Raw genomic sequence first — 23,695 nt, forward strand, 5'->3', positions numbered from 1 at the left:
TATCCTACATAATTTGAATATATATATCATTTTGCTTCATTACAGTATTCTGCCAGTTTTTACAACAAAGAGAAACATCAATTTATTTAGCATTCAAATTAATTTTAATGCAGTTACAAGAAAGAAAGGGGGAAATATCAAAATACTTTCAGCTACAACCTCTGGCAACACAAAGGTAAACCATAGCAAAAAATTAGATTTGATGTCTGTAAGAACAGCATGAAGCATCATAGGATCTATTAAATTAGGACTTCATTTCTGTAAATGGAGATGTGTTTCACTGAATGCAAACTCAGTCAGGGAAGTGGAGATTTTTCCAAGAAGAAAACAGACAAACAAACAAACAAAAACCATTTATACGGATACCTTGGTGACTTAGGTAGAAATACATTTGAACACATTTATTCATAAAGAGTATTCTGGGGACTTTATTACTAAAGAGGAAGCTGGATTGTGCAATCTAGTGCATTCTTTAAGACTTAACAGAATGATTCAGTTCTTTTTTCCTGGGAAGACAAATGCAATGGCATAGAAATAAGGATTTTCTTTTCTAATTCTGATCGTTTTCTATTTAATGAGATTTTTGTAAACGTTTTTTTTAATATTAGTAATTTGAAAACGCTGATAGGTCTTTAGAAACATCAAGAAGGGGTTCAATAATGGTTCATAGAGTTTAAGTCGTAAGTATTATCTAGTTCTTTAAAAATTGATTATCTTTGCTATGAAGTATAACCTTATGTTATCTAGAATCCCCCATTTATTCCCTGATTATAACAAAACTATATTAACAAGTAATACATAAACAGATGGTTGGGCATGGCATGCAACCTTTTGGCTGCACAAAGTAGATGTTAAAAAAGGAAACGTGAAGGTTATTTTTCCTGGGGGTCTGCAGAAAATAGATATGTGACCAATGACAACTGTTTTTATATTGAGGTATTAGAAAATATAACATTAAATGTGCAATTGAGTACCATCTGTCTAGTTGCAAGCCAAATGGTGATCACTGAAATGGCATATTAAGTAAAACTAATAAGAGGGCAAAAGCCAGTGTCACAATTGTCACTGAAATAACTTCCTGCTGAGAATATTTCCAGGCTCTAACAGTTAATAGATTGGATTTGTTGTTTCCTTTCAGTGAAGACATTAAGCTGTCTACATGTGAGAAATATTAACCAGCCTAAGACCTTAGGGTCATTTAAAATTTCTTTGACATCAATAAATACTTCAAAAATGCTTTAATATAGAGTATTATAATTAATTGCTGTTGCACAGGAACATTTTAATTAACAGTTTTGAAATTTCTGGCATCAGTGAGTGACACACTGCTGCTCTTTCTCTGTATTTGTGAACAGGGAGAAGGGTTTTCCCTTCTTAGTTGGGGAGGTAGAGGGAGATCTCACGGTTGTGTTAGTTAAGACCATTGTCCCAATCACCTGATCAAACCCTGACACTGGTGTGGTGATTCAAATTTCCTAGAAAGATCCTAGAAATGCATGTAGGCTGGGAGCGTAGGTAATGGCTCTTCCATTTGCCCTTTAAAGATGGATTCTTGCTAATGTTAAATGCAGTATGAGCAGAAGAATGGGTGTCTGTCAACACGCTTTAAACAGACACGCACAGATCATTCCAGAATGATAATAAACACTTCTCTGTTGTTATTAGAAAGGAATTGTGTTCTCACCACTGCTGAGAATATGAATGGCAGCTGTGTTCCCACTCTTTGGAGAATCTATAGATAAGGAAAGATGGGACAGGACATGCTACAGCTTTTGTGGCTTCTTCTCCTCTGAGTTTTGTGGCCTTTGCCTCATAGATTGGGAACTTACAGCAAAAACTCATGAACTGCTTCTCCCTGCCAATCCATGATACAATCTGAAAATCTGAAGATAGTTGTATTTGACATTTAGGGCATGTCATTTGACTAAACATGTTGTTAGTTTAATTAGTTAACTAATTAAATCAACTTATTATTATCTTATGATACCAATCAAGCTATATTCGATCCCATTATGTATGCAATTATATACATAATTTAAGTATTTACAATTGTAAAAATATACGTCATATAATTATATAAGTTACCTAACTGTGCAACTGTGCAAATTATACTCTTATAAGTATTTTTAGATTTTAATTATGAATTATTATTGATCTTCCCTTACACATATAAGACTTGCCAAAAAATCACCTTTGTTATTTGTCATAAAACAAACTTTTCTAGAAAACAATTTTAGGCATTGTCCTTTTTTACATGGTTATAATTCTCATTCTTAGATAACCCTTATTTTCTTTTATTCTGTTTTGTAAGTTAACATACAAGTGTTTTTTTGTTGTTGGTTGGGGTGGTGGTGTGTGTGTGTATAGTCCTGTGAATTTCACTTTGTGTATTCATGGAATCACCATAATGATCTAGTTACACAACAGTTCCTCAGCCCTCGCCCCCACAATCCCTCTTGTGTTGCTTTGTCATCTCATTCTCTGTCCCCTGAAAATTTGAGCTTTTCTCCAACTCTACAATTCTATTTTATCTTTTCAAGAATATCTTATAAAGGGAATCATACAGAATTCAACCCCTTAAGATAATCTATTTTCGCTCAACCTAAAACTTTTTGAGATTCCTCTAAGTTGTCGTATGTATTAATAATAGTGGAGATTTGTGCAGTTTGGGCAGTACTTTTCTTGCTCAAAATGAGCATATCTTTTTCCTGTGTCCACAGAGATACCAAATTACAAATTTGATACCTCTTACTAGACACTGAAAACCTTAAGCTACCAAGAAAATACAAAATTAATTTAATCCATATTAACAACAATAATGTTGAAAAAAGATGAGATTTTATTTTAAAAAATATTAGAATGATATTTTTTTAATTAAAAAATATTTTATTATTGATCCTTTGAGTCATTTTTATCCAGAAATATCAGGATACATATATTTCTATTTGTCTTATATGAGGAAAATTGGATTTTAATAGAAATAATTTTTATTCCCTAAACCTCTGAAAAACAGAAATTTAGAATGACAATTAACCAAAAAAATGTAAACACAGAATGCAATGTTTTTTTAATCAGAGAGGATTTTACTCCAATCAGGAACATTGGATGTTTGTAGCCATTTTTGTTTTAAGGGGAAAATACTTCTGACATCTAGTAGACAGAAGCCAGGTGTACTGCTAAATGATCTATGATGCTATCTCTCACAATAAAGAATTATCTAAAATGTCAATAGTGCTAAAGTTAGAAACCTCAAATAAGACATTGCTTAACACAATTATTGCTAATTAATTATAGTCACCATTTTCTAACTCCTATGCAAATATTATATTGCTAATTATTTTGCTAACAGCAGATTATTCAAGTTTTACCCCAGCTAATTTAGCATTCTGTTTTGAAAACCATGAAAACATTCTTTAAACTTAGAAGAATGGTTTAATGAAGACTCAAAATCAACACTCCTTGATTCAACAATCATTAGTAATTTGCACTATTTGTTTATGTTATCTTTTCCTTTTCCTGGACTATTTCAAGGCAGATTATATATTACTTAAGTGGAAACTAAGAGTAAAAACATTCTCTTCTGTAACTACAATCACATCATATTTAAGAAAATTAAATTATTTTCCAAGTATCATCTAATATATAGTTTATATTTAAACTTTTTCAATTGTTCCAAAAATATATTTTATGACTTTATTTTTTTTGCCTTTTGATCAAGGATCCAATCAATGTGTACATATTGCATTTGTATTTTTGTCTTTTGGGCTTCTTATTCTAAATAGTTAGAACAATGCCTCAATTATTTTTGGTATCTATTGATGATCCTTGACTCAATTATTTTTCCCTGGAGGTTGCAAAAGAGTAATTGCATTTTATCATGCCTTACATTTATAATCTTGAAGATTACTGTAAAAAAAAAAAGGCTTTCTTTTGCTGTGTATAAGCTACAGTTCCACCTAAAATAAGAATACTCTGAACTATCAACAGTTAAAAAACTTATGTGACAGAAACTTCTAATGTGGCAAAACAAAAGTCTCTCTCCCCCCTTTCCCCACTCTCCTGTCCATGAATACATGCATTTTCCTCTCTTCTTTGCATTAAAATAAATTGTCATCATTTATTTTAATGCTCAAGTTAGCCCAACTTTTGTCAGTAGTAGCAGACCTTTAAACTTGCCCTTGTGTCTTTTTTTTTAATATACCTTTATTTATTTATTTATATATGGTGCTGAGGATCGAACTCAGGGCCTTGCACATGCTAGACAAACACCACTGAGCCACTGGCCCAATCCCCTTTGTGTCTTTTGGCATGCCTCTCTTAGTCTCTGAATTGTGTGTTTATTTTCAGGCACCAAACCAAATTTAACAAAATGATATCTCAGGATCACCTTCCTTTCTGAAATTGACCAGTTCTTTAAAGAATCTTGGTCTCTTTTGATGGGAAGGGTAGTTAGAAATCAAGAGTTGAGTACCAGAAGGGTTCATTACTACATCCAAACTTTTAGTTCTCAGTAAGCATGACTCTGGATTGTTGCATGATCTATTTAGTTTGAATTTAAGAAAGCAAATATCCCACATATAAATAGTTAATATAGTTACATTTATTCTTTTGTTTATTAAACATTTGGAGATGTGCTATGTGTAAACACTGTTCTTTCACTGAAGAAACAGAAAACATGACTGTTACAATGGAACTTACACTCTCTTGGAAAAAGAAAATAATAAATAAGGATATAAATATTTATTAGGTCATATGATGATGATTGATATGGAGGAAACAAAGGACCCAGAAGGAAGCACAAAGGGGAGAGGTTGCTATTTAAAATAAGAGGTAAACAGATTATGTATCTGGAGTAGGGAGGAAGTGCTCTAGACAGAAGGAACAAAAAAATATAGACCTGTAGGGTGAAAGATTGTTTTATGGATCCCAACAAAGCAAGACCAGTGTGACTGTCATACGGTGCTCCGAGGCCATCAGATAGAACTTCATGTCTGACATACTCTGAAGGATATCCTAAAACAGCTCCTTTCTTTAGCTATCCTAGATATCAAGATTGCATAATGTATAATTGGACTTACTACTTTTATTCAGATAACGAATTAAATAACATTTTATCTGGAATGCTACTATGATCTGTGAAAGATGTGGATGGATCACAATGGATTTTTCTGCTATTAAGTTCTTAACACCTGTAATTTATCAATAAATATCATTTCCTGAAACCTTTAATAGAATTATTTGAGGCCTAGAAAAGATGTGAAAAACAGTTGGACTGAAAGAACGAATAAATTTCTAAATGAATAAAATCTTACAAGATTACAAAATATAGGCAGTGCAATTGTTTTATTTTGCAAATACGTGTGTGTGTGGTGATCACTGTGTGTTCTGTTCTAAGCAGTGTAGTCACATATATTAGTTAGTTGACCTTTATGGCAATCCAGTGTGGTAAGTAATGTAATTACCCTACTTTCAATTGAGTAACTTGCTTAAGGTCACACAGCTGGTTAAGTGGAGAGCTGGGATTTCAGTCCACACTGTGCTTCAAGTCCATGAACAATATAATAGACTCCCTCATGTGAGCTGCTGCTTTGTTGCTTGTAGCAAAGTAAAACAGGGTGGTGGGGAGAAAAAAATTGGTAGTATATATGAAGATTTTTCTTCTACTATTCTGCCTTAATGTATTTTCTAACTTTTAATAGAGATTTTCCCTTTTGCCTTCTCTAGTCCCAATTCCCAATTCAGTGCTCAGAATAGTTCAGAAATGTTAAAAGCAGTAACTCATCACATGAAGCTCCAAATCCACAGTAATTTGAAAAAACGTTCTACGGTTCTTTACCCAAAGAATTTTCAATCCTAGAATCTCAGATTGCAAGCTCTAATTAGGTTTGCAAATGCTAGTGTCACAGCTAGCTGTGTCATCGTAGCATAGTGAAATAGAAAAAAAAAAAAAGATTCTCAGTTAATATATCAAAAAATATTAATTCTCCATGTTGAATGGAAGGAATATTCTAAAAGAAAAAATTTACTAGGAGATGCAATTTAGACTTATTCATAGAAAAGAACTTTTTTGAATCTAAGTTTGCAAAGCAGTCACAATTTAGAAGACTATAAACAAGCAAGGCAATTTGTCTTCAGTGGGTTTCCAACTAGCTTTTTATAATGGGATATATATATAACTCTTGATAGATGAGGAATTATTTTTATAATCCACATTATAGTTACTATACTGCTATTAAATTAGACCTATAAGTTGCATTAATAGTTATAAACCTTTTTTAATGAAATTGAAATTTTTTCTCAAATTTAAATGTTTAATTGATGAATATTAAAGAATGCTTCTGGTTTTGAAAGCAAGATAGCATAAAAGGCATACAATAGATGATTTTTAATAAGTCATGTATATCACACTTGTCAAAAAATAGCAGCAGTTCTTATTGCTCATAAACCAACTTCCATCACCCCGCCCAAACACATTTCATGATTTGGTAACACAACAGTTGTTCTCTAAATTTAAGTTAGCAAAAAGTGAAACAGGAAATTTTTAGTATGAATTTTTCAGAGGAGTAAATGGAGCCTATGCATTTTTGAAAATTTTTATTAGGATTTGAGGCTTATACTCTGAGCACTGAAGTGGGAATTGAGACTGGAGAAGAAAGAAGGAAACAATTTCTATTTAACTTAATAAATACATAAAGTCAGGGTAATAGAAGAAAAATATTCACATATACTACAAATTCTTTTTCCACACCAACATAACAGTGTAGCTCACATGAGAAATTCTATATTAATATTTAAAGTGGTGCTGAAGTTAAAAAGTAATGTCCTTTATCCTATTTTTACTGAGCTTAGTCAAAACAATCTTATACTTTGATAGGTTATTTTTGCTTCTGGAACTAATATATTATGTCACCAATAGAAAGTCACATATTTAAGAATAAAAGATAGACATGGGTGGATATTCATTGGAGAAAAAAGAAATGGGAAAAGAGTTAATGTTTGCTTTGCTGGATTTTGAAATAATCTGGGATAACTGAGTAATGTAGGGTTGAAAAATTGAAAATGTAGCTGATAAATGTGGTTTGTTCTCTCAAACATTCAACCTGGGTATTAAATAGTAGGTAGTCAAGTTCAAATACCCTCATTACCTGTTGCCAAGTATTAACATTATGAGTTGACTTCCACTTTTAAACTACTTATAAAAAAAATCAGTAGACTATGTGTTCTAATTCAGAAGGAATACTGCCTGAAGTAGAATTACTGGGACCTAATATTTGGGCCCTAGTGTGATTCCTGGAGGAATTGTTCAGATTGATTTTAAATAAATTGATTTCTGCCTTATGGGTTGACTTTAAATCCTAATCTTTCCTAGAGATATATGATTTCCCTGTGAACATGTATGTGGCAGGTTTAAGGACGTCAAATTCTGCTCTGCCCTTGGCAAGCAGTTTTTACAAAGGGAGATGAATAGTTGACAGGTAAAGGAAACATGTGTTGCTACACCCGTAAATTTGGGGGAACATAACTTACAATTTTTATGATAGGAAAGTTGTTTCTAGGAATTGGATTTCTTCATTCTTATACAAGGACAACAGTGTCTCAATTATATTAAATAACATCCATTTAGGATTCCTCGGAGTTTACTACTGTGTTGAGGAGTTAGGCTACCATTTTAAAATTGGAGTACATGTATGAGAGGGAACACATGTATTACTCATTAAAATATTTTTCTTTAAGCTATTATAAATACTTCCAAAAGTGAGTACATGCTCATTTTTGAGTATGTGCACTATATAAAAATACTACTTTATTCACTTACGTATTTGTGGAAAGATGACTTAGAAGAGAGGATTCTGGATTCTAAATTAGTTTTGTTTCTAAGAAAATCAATGTGATTTGGAGCAAGGGCATCACTTCCTTGTTAGTAAAGAAATGAGCTTAGATCCCTTAACTTTAAAGTCTATAGTTCTGAGGCATTATTCCGAACTCAGTGGTGTTCAATGATAAAGTACCAGCCTACCATGTGCAAAGCCTTGAGTTCCATCCCTAGTATTACTGCCATAAAAGAAATAAATTAAGTTTATAGCTCTCTAAGTTTTCTAATTTTAAATATACTGCCTTTGAAGTGCCATTTGAATGGTTAATTTAATGAGTATTCAATGGAGATTAATGATTTTTTCTACTTTCTATGTTAATCAGATTATAATACCAATCAAAATAATTGTTTTTGATACTATAAAAATGAATGTTTTTATCATTCATACAGAAATCTTTAGAAGTCATTTTTGTTTGTTCCCATCAAAGAAAGAAGGAAAGGCAATGATGACTGAGTTTTTGGCAAGGATTACTTAAAAGGAAAGTGAATGCATACAGGCAGGTATGAAGAAAAAGGTAAGATGAAGAGGTTCACTCCTAAATTTTAAAAAAAGGATTAAATATAATGGTCATGACTTCTCTGTGTAGACAAGGTTCATTTCCCACTGCTATTGGTAGTGACTTGTGAGAATATCTCCCTTTACCTAATATCCTAAAGGAATATATTTATATTTTCCTAATGGAACTATCTGAAAAAAGTGGTTATTATAGGGTCAACATGAACTCTCTAACAAGAGAGCTACATGCTCCTGAAATATTTCTCGGTGAATCTTATTCCTAAAAACATGACTTTTTAGTGTTTTACCCAATAGAATTTTCCTTGAAATTATCATAATAAAAGTGAATTATTGCTTGGCAATAAAAACAATGAACTAACATTCTCTGAATTATTTTCATTTTATTTGTTGGCTTAATTATTTTTGCTTAAATTATAGTTTTATGATTAAAAAAGCTTTGCAATTAGCATGTCATTTTTTAATAACAGCAGTTTCAGATTTATTCAACTTTTTAATATTTCATTGGATTTTTATAATTTTTTCTTTGTGTCCTCTAGGTTACATTTATTTTTCCAAAATGCTTAGCAACAATCTGCCATAAAAATCCATCTGAAAAACAGGCAGACTTATCCTTTTTATATAAGATAACAAAACCTTAAAATAAAAAGTCCTGTCAATATTAGCTTCTTATTTTTTCTTTGATCATATCTCTGTTTTATTTCACTAGCAAAAAATGTGAACAGAGTATTTGTTAAAGTTGAAAGAAAGTCTAGTGAGAATTCCTTTGGTATGTTTTTCTAAAATGGACACACCAGATACATAAGTACATAGAGATAACAAGCTATGCAGTAAAAACAACAGACATCAACATTTGAGCAGGAAACAACTTTTTTTAGAAGAACTGATAGGAAGGTTTGAAACAAATTCAGAAAACAACTGTTGGCCCAGTGGCAAACCCACTGCCAAAAGCATTCCACAACAGTCCTTGAAGATGCTGCATTGTTATCCCTACCATTCTTTCTGGGATATCCTCTAAACATGAAAAGCTGTCACTGGATGCCCCCAATATTACTGTCTTCACTTTGGTGGAATGAATTGGCCCTTCCCTTATGCTTTTTATCATTTATCACAGATTATAAACCTCAAATAGAAGCATCCAAGTGTCTGAATATTGGTATATTCCAGTTGTTAAAGAATAGAATAAGCATCTGGATTTTTTTGGTGTGGTGAAATACAATCTTTTCCTTTCAACAAAATCCATTTAGATATCCCTCTACACTACCTACCCCAATTCCCATCAAATAATTCAAGTGCTGACCACCTCACTGAAGGTTGTCAGTGAGATCTTCCTAGGGAATTTTAGAAGAAACAATAAAAGAGAGAACTATATATTATTGCACATAACACCTGGGACCTGTATAAAGTCCATTTTTTTCCAGGGACCATGAAAAAAGAAAGAACATTTAACTGTAGAGATACAAAAGGGAAAATAATCAAGAAACCTAACAGCAAGGAGTGCAACTTTTAAGTGAATCTGGTGACACTGAAGATTTTTTCTTTACTTCTGAGACCCAGTTTTTCACCTGCATCTGAACTTTGTGATACACCCATAATGTTCTCCCCATACTGTGCTTTCCTTGATTTCCACTTGTAATCTTCTAATATTCACCTCAAACAGTTAATGCCAGGTGAAACTATATACCATCTGTAAAAATGATTAGTATTGCTCCATTGCTCAATAAACACACTCTCCATTGATGAAGTACATAAATAACCAGTACATAAATTTTGATATGACATTAACCAGCCCATGCACCAAATGAGTGATATTTCATAATGTTTCATAATGCATTTCAAAAAGAACACAGGGAAATTGGTGGCTTTTAAGTGGGAAACAGAAGTTGGTCGATTGCATCTGTTACTAATTTCATCATAACCCTATGTTATAATTAAGAAAAATGATTTAAGAAACTTCCTCAGGCAACACTCTGGAGAATATATATATAATTTATGTATCAAGTGAAGTCCAACATTTAGTGTACATTAGAGTTGCTAGAATATCTTCAGCCATGCCTCCACATACCCTAAGCCATATCTCTCCTGTGAACATCCTCAAACCATTTGATAGGAGCCTCCTATCAAAGCTTTACTAAAGTTTTTGTTTAATTATACATTGATAGAATCATTAGTCATCTGAGAATTTCATGTTCTAATATAATGTACAATTTTTGTGGCTATTTACATGGCACAGGGTATTGGTTAATTTTGCTAATCTTAGAATGTTCAGATTGCCCATCTCCTAATTATCAAGTATCTGCACCAAAATACTACCAGTAGTTTATCTTTGGATTTTGACATTTGAAATGGCTTTTTAATGTCGCTTTTCCAAATTTCCTTTCCCTTTATTTCTGCATACAATCTAGTGTGTCTGAAATCCATCTTTTAGAAATCACTAAGATTGTTGTATTGGCAAAGAAAAACTGTTGCTTTTACACCTCACAAATTAAAATCCCAATGGCTCCTAATGTTGGTAAGAGAAGACTATTCACCCTTTCTAATGTAGTTTAAAAGACCCTAAAGGCTGGCTCCTAAGGACATTTGTGGCATCTCTTCTTGCTACCCTCTTCCTGGCACTTACTGTTTAGCTAGTTCCCTTATACACCAAAGCCTGTGTCTTATTTCTGTGTCTTTGCTGAATCTCTTCCATCTTCACTAGGATAACTCTGCTTAATCTTTCACATTTCTTCAGATATTACCTCTTCATTCATTAATCTAAAATTTCTTGAGTAGCTGCTAACTATTTAGTGAGAAACCCTAGAAATAGTGTCTTAAAGTTTCTTGATAATACAGAATCAAATATTCATCAATCAAAGAAATATAAATAAAAGAATTAGTAAAAGCTATAAAAGAAAGGAATGAAACTTAAAGTAGTTTTGATTTGCATTTGTCTAATTACTAGATATGTTGAACATTTTTTCATATATTTATTGATCAAATGTATATCTTCTTCCAAGAAATGTCTGTTCAGCTCCTTAGCCCATTTATTGACTGGGTTGTTTATTTTTTTGGTGTTAAATTTTTTGAGTTCTTTACATTTGAGTTCTTTACATATTTGTGCTCTATATAGTATGTGTGCAGCAAAAAATTGCTCCCCAAGTGTAGGCTCTCTCTTCACCTCATTGATTTTGTGAGGTGATTTCATCTCAAGCCAGTAATGTCCCGTCTGGCAGGACACATCAACATGGGCAGCGAACCTAGATGGGGAGGAATGAAGGGACAAGAGACACAAAAGGTGACAGCAAGACAAAAGTTCTGATCAAGCTGCAAACTTTTATTGTTCACACAGGGGTATTTATATGCTGGGGATGGGGAAGCTTTCTAATCAGCAATTGCTGGATGTGGGTGGGTATTCATATGCTGGGGATGGGGAAGGCCTCCAATCAGCAATTGCTGGATGTGGGTGGGTATTCATATGCTGGGGATGAGGAAGGTCTCCAATCAGCAATTGCTGGATGTGGGTGGTAAAACTGCCAGCTGCAAGATGTCTGATGATCCTGATAACCGCAGGATGTTCCAGGGAGATAGGTAGCTGCAGGATGGCTCCCAGGTAGGATGTCTCCCAGGGGGCTGTCAGGCTAATCTTTGAAGGAGAATTTCCTTCTAGTCCCCAACACAGCAAGAATGGCAGTTATCAAGAAAATAGACAACAATAAATGTTGGCAAGGATGTGGTGGAAAAGGCACACTCATACATTGCTGGTGGGTCTGCAAATTTGTACAACCAATCAGAAAAGCAGTATGGAGATTCCTTAGAAAACTTGGAATGAAACCACCATTTGACCCAGTTATCTCACTCCTCCATCTATACCCAAAGGACACAAAATCATCATACTATAGTAACATCAATGTTCACAGCAGCTCAATTCACAATAGCTAAACTGTAAAAGCAACCTAGATGCCCCTCAATATGAATGGATAGAGAAACTGTGGTATATATACACGATGGGTTATTACTCAGATTTAAAAGAGAATAAAATTACGGTATTTGCAGGTAAGTGGATGGAGTTGGGGGATATCATGCTAAGTGAAATAAGCCAATCCCCCCAAAAACAAAGGATGAATGTTCTCTCTGATAAGTGGATGCTGATCCATAATGGGGAGTAGGGAGGCATAGGAAAAAATGGAGAAATTGTGATTGGGCAAAGGGGAGGGAGGGTGAGGAGGTGCATGGGGGTAGGAAAGATGGTAGAATGAGATGAATGTCATTACCCTAGTTACATGCATGATTGTTCATATGGTGTGAAGCTATATCGTGTACAACCACTGAAACAAAAAGTTTTGCTGCAATTGTGTACAATGAATTAAAATGCATTTCTGCTGTCATATTTACCTAATTAAAACAAATAAATTAATTTAAAAAAAGAAAGAAATGAGGTTCAGGGAAAATTTCTGAGCAAGTGGTATCCCATTAAGAACTAGTGGTCAACATTAGTTAATTCAAAGAGAGGGCAGAGAGTGGAATGCTGACTGAACAAGCCCTTTGGACAGGGAAGTATTCTAACATACCAACAAGTTTAGTTAAGCATTTTTCTTCATATTCCAATATCACCATATGCACATCTCAATCCCTACATTATTACATAGGTATATTATTTCTATTTGCTTTATCTTGAGAAACTGCAAGTTTTTTGAAGCATGTACTGTGTCAAATTCTTATTTTGTTATAGCTGCCTATCATGTCATAGCACCATGAACTATTCTTTTAATTATTTGTTATATCCTAATTGACATGGGATCCTCAACTAATAAGACTCAATTAGCTACATTATCATGTGGGAGAAGTGGAAGATAAAGTATAACCTATTCATGCCCTTAGTTCGTTGCCATCTTGTGCAAGTGCCCATTCTGTATCTATGTGACTCAGAATGTGAGCCACAATAGAAATAGATGCTGTTGTTTTAAGTAAATAATAGTAACAATTTTTAATGTTATTATATTTTTAAACTTAGTGAATTAAGAAAACCATTGCATTCAAATAGCATGTGTTCAGCAAGAACTCCTTCCAGAATTTGAGGCACCTGTACTAGAGCTGAGGTTTGGACTTAGGTCTCTATGATTCCAAACATGACCTCTTTCTTCTATTCTTTGCTGCTTCATACTTATAAATCTAAAGTTATGTCATGTTGAAAAATAGCAAAAGCACATTTCTGCACACATTTTAGCTCAATTAAAGTATTTAGAGCTACAAGTTTAAAGTCTTCTGTGAGAAAGAACAGTTCTCTGCCTGACACATAGTGGGCTTTTACTGAGTATTTATTATGTAAGTTAATCCAGTTTTTATTTAAGTCAGTCACTCTGATGCATCTTCCAGTTACTAAAAAAAAAAAAAAAAAAAAAAGAAAGAAAGAAAGAAAGAAAGAAGATGTCTCTTTGCTAAGATTTTTACAAGAAAAATTAAATGGGAAAGTCATGTAAATACTTGGAACTAATATTGTATGAATATACATTGCATCCAATCTCAGTCACAATCACCTCTTCTTCTCTTTTGATCTGTCTTTCTTACACATACATACACACACACGTACATACATGGATTGCTGTTTAAAAAACAGACTCCCATAATTTTGATAATATTTTAAACATTATTACCCCACTACCTCCACTCTCTGTATCATATTTATATCTCTTGCATTATATAGTCTGTTACCTGCATTACTCAGAATCACAAGTATAGGTCAATAAATGTCATTTTAAAAATAAGAACAACAAATAAGGCTTAGAGATCTTCAATTTAGTGCAAAGTGGAATGACATCTATTATATTTTTGATGAAGGTGGTCACAGGGTCAGCTTATGAATTAGCATTTGAACTTTTTACTCAAGCTAAAAGAATCTATTTTGATAGAATGTTAATTTATTTGAGCAGATATATATCAACACCATTCTGGGGGTTGAGTGGGGTGGGAAGTGAGCCAGAATACAGCAAAATAATTAAATGTCATCCTAAAAGCATTGAGTAAAAAAAAAAAAAGAATGTCATGTGGAATTATTTAATAAACATCATTACTGTATAAATTTAAAGAGGTTTGCAGCACTCCACTGAAATATTAAGATGTTTTTACCAAGTTCTTGATATACTAGCCGTTGAGCTCATTCATAAGTATAAAATGGCTGATATCTAAGAAAATGAGTCCTCTCATTGTACAAACATTTTTATGTTTTGAGAATCCCCTTAGGTTGAAGTCATAATTTTGATTATGCAGGATGAAAGTGTCAATACAGTTTTGGAATAAAAGGCACTTTTCTTCCAATGGAATAAAATAAAATGAAACATGGTTCCTTTGAAAGAACCATAGCACACAACAACTCTTTGGAATTACTATCTTGGATCACTTTTTCTTGTCACTAGTATCCCTACCACCTAAAATATGTACACACGTGCACACATACACACAAACACACATGAGTGCACACTGCTACCACACACATACATCACTGTTTAACAAAGAGAAACAAGGCTCTTTAATGTTCTTATTTTTGGAATGTTAGCCATTGTTACCCATATTTTTTTGTCAGTGAGAATACCCTGAAGCAATTGTTAACTCCTTCAGAAAAATGAACGATGGCATCTATGTGTTGCAAAATTGTTTCAACTATTGCACAAAGTATGTCATTTCCAAAAGGTTCAAAGATTTCTTAATTTTCAGCACTATTAACTTTGAGATGAATTTAAGAAACGAGATTAAGCTAGCCAAATAGTCCTACATTGTAACTCAAGAACATGAAAACAAGTTTTATGTTTTCTCTAGTACAGGAGGTACTATATTTTGGGCTTCATAATATATGACACAGTCCTCTGGAAGCGAAACTATCACCATTATGTGATTCATAATGGAAATACACATACATTCATAAATGTATGATAGTGTGTGGTTCCCCAGGTCACTCCAATCAGAGTATAAGTGACAATCAATTCTGTACTAGCTCTTCCCACACTTCCATTGCAGACCTCAAACAATTAGCACAGGAACACATACATCTTCAAGTATTTTACTAGCACCCAGAGATGTCTTAGGATTTCTCCCAAACAAATCTTTTGAGCTTCTGTTATCATCTTCTGCTGTCCAGACTTCTTTGCTGTTCATTGTTCTGCAGCCCCTATGATCACAGTGGGATGGATCCCTGTTTCCATTACACCAATTTTCCAATACACCAAGTTCAGCCTATAGACTCTGTAGAACTATAGATACTCTGAGTGATGCAATTATCAATAATTTATTTGTATTTTACTCCTCTGATTTTTCAAACTATTCTTAATAATCCTATATCAGATTATAATTTATATGCAAATGTAATTGCCTTAGGATAAAGACATAGTAACTACCCTTCAATCCTCCATTTGTTCTAAGTAAGAGTTTAAGGCCCAATCTCCACAACTTGAAAATAATAGAGAAATTTTACAGATCCATGAATATGATTCTCTATGTACTTCAATTTCTTTTCTATTTTTTTAATTATTTATTTATTCTAATTTGTTATACATGAAGTAGAATGTATTTCAATTCATACTACAATATAGAGAACAATTCTTCATTTCTCTGGTTATACACAATGTGAAGTCACACCATTCATGTCTTTATACATGTACTTAGGATAATGATGTCCATCTCATTCTACTACCTTTCCTACCTCCATGCTCCCTCTCCTTTGCCCTATCCAAAGTTTCTCCATTCCTCCCATGTCCCCCCCCCACACACACACCCATTATAGAAGCCCTCTACAATGAAAACTACAGAATGCTAAAGAAAGAAATTGAGGAAGATCTTAAAAGATGGAAAGATCTCCCTTGTTCTTGGATAGGAAGAATTAATATTGCGAAATATTACCATACTATAAAAATCAGTATATATATTTAATGCCATCCCAATCAAAATCTAATGACATTCCTCATAGAAATAGAAAAAGCAATCATGAAATTCATCTGGAAAAATTAGAGACCCAGAATGGACAAAGCAATCCTTAGCAAGAAGAGTGAAGCAGATGGCATCACAATACCAGTACTTAAATTATACTACAGAGCAATAGTAACAAAAATGGCTTGGCATTGGCACCAAAATAGACTTGTAGGCCGATGATACAGGACAGAGGACACAGAGATAAACCCATATAAATACAGTTATTTTATACTAGACAAAGGTGCCAAAAACATACATTTGAGAAAAGATAGCCTCTTCAACAAATGGTGCTAGGAAAACTGGAAATCCATATGCAGCAAAATGAATTTAAGCCCCTATCTCTCACCATGCACAAAACTTAAACTGGATCAAGGACCTAGGGATTAGACCAGAGACCCTGTGCCTAATAGAAGAAAAAGTAGGCCCAAATCTCCATCATGTAGGATTAGGCCCCAACTTCCTTAACAAGACTCCTATAGCACAAGAAATAAAATCAAGAATCAATAAATGGGATGAATTCAAACTGAAAATCTTCTTCTCAGCAAAGGAAATAATCAGTGAAGTAAAGAGAGAGCCTACAGTATGTACTTCGGTTTAGTCTCCAGAAGAATTAGGCACTATAAAATAAAATTTAATACAGAGCACAGAGAGTTATATATATATTTCCTTTGAGAAATTAGCTATAACCTGATAACTCAGAAAGTTTTATTTGATTAAGACTGACATAATTCCATATTTTAGGGTGATATGACTATAAATGGAATATCTTTAGAATAGCAAGATAATTGTTCAAAACCTTTTTAAACATTAGTCTTCCTAATATAATGGTATGTTTCCAACTCAAGATTGTTTCTAGAATAAACCTTGCATAGTTGTACCACCCTATGGCCCTGATTTCAAAAGTGTTTAGTTTACCAAAAATATACATTTTGTTGTTGTTATTTTTGTTTAAAAAAGCAAGTCAACTTCTAAAACATTTTCTTCATTCTACAGTGTATATCTCTCTATATATCTATATATCTAATCTATCTATCTATCTATCTATCTATCTCTCTCTCTCTATATATATATAGAGAGAGTAGTGTGTGGGTGTGTGCATATATATATATGTGGGAGGGGTGTATATATGTTTATATATACACACACTTTAAACATAACATTCTTTTCTGATGTTTTCAAGAATACAGTGTGGATTTTGAATTAAATCTTTTTTTTTATTTTCATGATACGTCAACAATATTGGTATAATTTAGATATTAGGTGTCTCCCAAAAGCTTAAGGATAAGACAATGCGAGAAGTTTAGAGGTGAAATGATTAGATTATGAAAGTTTCGACCTAATCAGTACATTAATTCTCTGATAGGAATTAACAGGATGGTAATTATAGGCAGGTAGGGTGTGGGTGGAGGAGATGGTCATTGGGACATGCCTTTGGGGTATATATTTTGTCTTTTGTGAGAGAAGAAATCTCTCTGCTTCTTGGTGACCATGTCCTGACCTGCTTTCCTCTACCACACTCTTCTGCCAAATGTTCTAACACATCTCAGGCATGAAACAATGGAGTTGGCCATCTATCTATTGACTGAGATCTCTGAAACCATGAGACACAAATAAAATTTTTCCTCATCTAAATTTGCTCTTGTCAGGTCTTTTGGTCACAGCAGTGAAAAAGTTGACTAAAATAAATATCTATAAAATGTGCAATATTTTTATTATATTCTTGAAAATTGAAGTCTAGATAAATATATGTGTATCAGATATCTAAGTAAATGTCTCTTCACCCAAATAAAAAATCATTTTTTATTTTTAAAAATTAAGTATTGTGATATTATACTTCTATATACTCATAGTTTAATAAAATTCAGTTATGGACATTAATTTAAAAATTATTTGCCTTAAGGAAGTTAAGCCATTAGCAGTGGCTACTGTGAAATTTGACTAAGGCACAATTCCATATTTCTACCTTTCAGATTTTCAAGCACAAAAGCAGAGAAATTTTATGTCATCTGTTGGATAATAAGAAACTTAAATAAGACATACATTATATTGTGATTTTACAAATACACATAAAATATTTGAAGTTTTTATTGTTGAAGAGTATCACTGAAATGTTTGATCTATGATGAATTAAAAGAAAGTACATTGAACATCAAACCATAATACATGGAATAAATAGGTGAAACTTACAGGAAACTATTATAATTTTGAAATTATACCCTGGGCCACCAATTCCCAAGCACAACACTTGTAACTAGAAATCCATTAGTTCTTCAAAGAGATTGTTGATCTTTTTTTCTAATAATTCATTTGAATCTTACAAAACATAGCACATCAGTAAAATCTCATCAAGGTGTAATACAATTATTTTTATAAATACTTCATAGAAGCATTCATACAATCTAGGCCATGGCATTCCTTTAAGTATCTTTCCTGAGTCTCGGTTGATATTAAAGAACTAGGGTATGGTCAGAGAGTTTGTAAGAACGTTTAGAATAAGCAACATTTAGAGAGCTAAATGTCATTTAATTTGAAAAGTCTCAGTTATTTCTGAAAGTATTTAAGTCTGAGTAATAGCCTATACTTAGCATATTTTCATGAATTAGCTTAAATCACAAAGAAAAGAAATTATTATACCTATTCACCAGTGCAAAGACAAGCTTTCATGATAAATGGTGAAAATTGCTGAAATAATGCTCCTTTTCGGATCAGTTGATAGACTTTGCAGTGATACCTTTGAATAAGAAACCATTAACTCTAACAATTAAGGTTGACCAGTTTTAAAGTTCCTTCTTCTATCTGATAAAAAAAAAATTCAGGAAACTTAACTAAATGAGTTTAATGTTGTATGCCTGTACCGGAGAGGATTTAGAGATATGGAGAGTCTGTACTGTGGTAGAAACTATGATAATCTGGGGATATAATAAAAAGGAAAGCAGATCTGATCTTTTTACTCATGGAGTTCAATCCATTGGACAGAGAAATATTAATACAATAATTACTTTAAGTGATGTATACTAGAGATAAGGGAGAGAAATTTAATTCAGTTTAGAACTCAATTGTGTTGTAATCACTTCTTTTACTTGGTAAAGTGATAGAATAGGATTTTATAGATCAACATTATCATATTTCTTTTCTCTAAAATTGCAGTATCCCATAAGTTTGTAGAAATCTCTGTAGTCACAACTTAGTGTTGTATTGAGTCAGTTTTTCCAACAATTCAAATCTAAATGTGAATGGGATGGGTGTTTATCAATCACAGTACCTAAGATTTCATGGGTGTTTGCTTGTATTTAAATTGAATTGGTTAGATAATCTCTATTTGTGAAAATTTTACTAAGGTGTGAACACATGTGTACATGTGTAATTTTGTGTAAATTTTGTAATCAAAGAGACCTGATAAACCACTTCTTCTTTAATTCCTCTTTTTTTCCTGATATTCTCATTGAGGAAAAGAAGAGCAGGGATATTCAAAAGAACTTGGGTCACTTATATAAATATTTTAAAATGTTTTAATCAGTTTCAAAAATTACAAGCTTAATTTATATTGAAAACAAACATATTGAAATTTAAAATGAGCTTTTATTGAAACCAGAAAATAGTCTGCCACATTCTTGACAACAAATGTAAAATGCAAATAAATGCAAGAAATAAAGTATGCAACATACCTGATGTACATTTTAACTTCTGCTAGATCTATCAGGAATTTTAGTAATGCGAAGTCCAAGTTTTATGCTGTTTGTGGAATTTCTCTTAAACCTATCGATTGTCATTGATAAGCTTTCACTTTATTTCTTACATCCTACTAGATACTTTTGATGTCAAACTCCAATTTCCACCTATATAATCTCAGCAAATAACCTTAAAATATAGGATGAACTTTTAAGTCCAAACAATACCTTTTATGGTTAGGTTTTGGAAAGCAGTTCAGAATTCCACATCTTTTGATATGCATGAAAAACATAAGAAATATTCTGTTGGGAAACTGAAAAGCAAAAGTAATCAAGTTTGTCAGGGAGATAGTTTAAAATATTAGGACCTCAATAAACCCAAGCTATTATTATGATAGGAAGTGTCATTTGTTTAATAGCTCAAACTATTTATTTAATAGTTTTAAACTCTTCTTTCTTCATTCAGTTAATTTTGGTGAAATGACCACCATACATTCAGATAATGAATATAATCTGACTATAAGCACATCAAAGAGTTGGCATAATTAGTAACTTTTCATTAAGATGAATAAGTAGTGATAACCAGAAAGGGTGAATTATTTCAACAATTAGGAAATAGTTGGCAAGTGTTCTAGAAATATTCAGTCCAGAAATTCCCACATATTATGGTTGTCACAGACCAGAGGTTTGAGAGTCAGAGACCTCTTTTAAATATAACCTTTTTCTGGTTTCATGGCAACCAATTCTTATTAATTAGGGTTGAACCCAGGGAGTCTCAACTGTCAAACAATGAATTATCCTGAAGGGCAAGAAACTTCAGGATTGGCTGAATTTGGTTGCTACTTGTTTTATTAGAGCCATATTTAAATATACAGAAAAAGTTTCAGATTAATGAAGTATAATGCCTACTGGGGAAACTCAGAAAATGATGAATGGCAATGTTACCCATTAATTTCTCATCATATTAAAATAAGACATATTGACTTGTAATAGTATGTGTGGTAATGATTTTATTTGCAGTGTATACCTTATAATAATCTATATTACATGCTATATGTTTTAAATTAGGACAGTAGCAAATACTTTTCAATTTAAATCATAGAAATAGATATCTAAATATTATACTCTATGCATTACCCACAACATGTAGTAATGGAAAATGAGAAAAAAAAAAGTTAAATAATTGTCAACTGCATAGAAAATCCTAGTTTTAAAGGTCTGTATGTACAACTATTTTTCAGGGCTTTAATCCTCTAATCTATATTGTGAATCCCTCATGGGCAGATTTTAGCATTGCCAGAATTCATGTGACCACACTTTGGAACATGTTGCTCTAGATTTAATACACTTTTTAGATTTTTTTCCCATAAACCACACTCTGATATCCCATTCCCCAATGAACTGCTAACTTTAAAGAAAGAGAAGAGCAATAATTATTATATTAACCCCACCCTATCACTGAAAGTTTGAAATAAACTCACATGGTAGTGAACAAGAAAAACCCTGACATTTCTGAGCAATCTTTTATTTTTAAAAAATTTATTTAGTTGTAGATGAACACACAGTATCTATTTATTTTTATATGGTGCTGAGGATCAAACCCAGTTCCTCACACATGCGAAGCAAACACTTTACCACTGAGCTACACAGCCTCAGCCCTCTGAGCAGTCTTTAGATCTTGTGCTAAAATAAATGTACAGCTTTTTGATTCAGAAAACACTTATACAAATCCCAAAACTAAAAACTTTCCTTTGATTCAGGATCATGGATTATGTCTCTTTCCTTTGAACATACTCATTCTTTTTTAAAAATTTTTCTTCTAATTAGTTATACATGATAATAGAATGCATGTTGACACGTGTACATAAATGGAGCGCAATTTCTCACTCCTCTGTGTCTAGTGCAGAGTCACACCAGTAGTGTAAACATACATGTATATAGGGTAATAATGTCTGTCTCATTCTACCATCCTTCCCATCTCCATATCTCCTTCTGTCTCCTCACTCCCCTCTGCACAATCCAAAGTTCCTTCATTCTTCCCTCCCTGCTCCCCAACTATAGATCAGCATCCACGTATCAGACAAAATATTCAGCCTTTGGTTTTTGGGGATTGGCTTATTCATTTAGCATGATATTCTCTAGTTCCATCCATTTACTGGCAAATGCCATATTTCTTTCTTCTTTTGGCTGAGTAATATTCTATTATGTATATATACCACATTTTCTTTATCCATTAATCTGTTGAAGGGCATCTAGGTTGGTTCCATTGTTTAGCTATTGTGTATTGAGCTACTATAAACAATGATGTGGCTGTGTCACTGTAGTATGCTGATTTTAAGTCCTTTGGGTATAGACTGAGGAAATGGATATCTGGGTCAAATGGTGGTATGATTCCAAGTTTTCTGAAAAATCTCCATACTGCCGTGAAAAGTAGTTGCACCAGTTTGCAGTCCCAATGTATGGGTGTACATTTTTCCCCAAATCCTCGAAAATGCTTATTATTGCTTGTATTCTTGATAATTGCCATTCTGACTGGAGTGAGATGAAATCTTAGTTTTGATTTGCATTTCTCTAATTGCTATGAGACTATTCATCATACCTACAGCTGCCCTGTGTCACTCTGAGGCCATGAGCACTATGGAATCAATTTTTTTTTTTCTCAAATATCTGGTCAGAAGATTTCTTGAACACATTTTGTTTCTGGAGCTGGGAAAGAGAAAACAGGCTTTGTACTAGCTCTTATAATAATAAATATACATCTTGGCCAATTTATTTTTTTAAATATCTTTATTTTATTTATTTATTTATTTTATATGGTGCTGCAGATCAAATCCAATGCCTCACACATGCGAGGCAAGCGCTCAACCACTGAGCTACAACCCCGGCCCATCTTGGCCAATTTCAACGCTATGTTTCCTTCCATCAATAATCAAAAATTGAAAGATCACATTACATAGGGAGAAAAAATTAAAGATTTAGGGAAGAGCAGAAATAGAAACTGGAAAAAGTTTTGGTGACATTTGGGTTCCTGGCCTCAGTTGTCTTTAAGAACTAGACACATCCCAATTTTTTGAGTTCTAATAGAAACCCCACTCCTTTGAAAGTACATCCCACTTTGTTAAGAAAATTTGAGTTTCTGTCATTATTGATTATTTGAAATACCCTAAATTATATCTCCCTTAACTTAACCAGTTAAGTCCTATTTTAACTAGTTCTGGTTTCCCATTACTGCCATTTTTGTTCAGGCCCATCATTTGTTCTTCACTTACTGAAGCATTAACTCTTCTACCTGGTCTCCTAACCCTAGTGTTAGACTCTTCTGACTTATGTTGTGATATCTGACAGGTAAATTGTTTCAAACCAATTTTGAACCAAATATTACTTCAACCAATTAAATTTTATTTTCTTACAATGCCATGAAAACCACTCTTCATTTGGTTTCCAGTTAGGTATACCATTCTGTTTCTTACCATCTACCTCATCATCACCAAGAAAGTGCACATTCTATACCTCAATTATCTGTTGTTGCTCAACAAACTCTGAAACACAGAGGCTTAAAACAATTTATCACTTTTTTCCTGATCTGAGATTTGGCTGTACACTTCTTACTTGGAGTCTCTCATTGTAGTTGCTGAAGGAAAGCAATTTGAGCATGGGTCATGGAATGTGTCAAATAGGCTGGTATCTACTCCCATTTCTACCAGC

At 33.0% G+C, this 23,695-nt stretch overlaps 1 protein-coding gene across 35 annotated transcripts in view; it reads left to right on the forward strand.

Annotated features, from left to right (window-relative positions):
- The window catches only part of Ppfia2 (PPFI scaffold protein A2), a 440,250-nt gene that overhangs the window by 163,209 nt on the left and 253,346 nt on the right, over positions 1-23,695 (forward strand). Inside the window, exon 2 of one of the 35 annotated variants that reach the window (XM_078053087.1) lies at positions 8,264-8,388. The exons of the other annotated variants lie outside the window; for them this stretch is intronic. Within the exon in view, the coding sequence (XP_077909213.1) occupies positions 8,377-8,388 (12 nt within the window). The 5' untranslated portion in view covers positions 8,264-8,376. The remainder of the gene's footprint in view (positions 1-8,263; positions 8,389-23,695) is intronic. 35 annotated transcript variants of the gene reach the window in all.

Source organism: Ictidomys tridecemlineatus, chromosome 6 (genome assembly GCF_052094955.1).
Source record: "Ictidomys tridecemlineatus isolate mIctTri1 chromosome 6, mIctTri1.hap1, whole genome shotgun sequence".
NCBI classification, from domain to species: Eukaryota; Metazoa; Chordata; class Mammalia; order Rodentia; family Sciuridae; genus Ictidomys; species Ictidomys tridecemlineatus.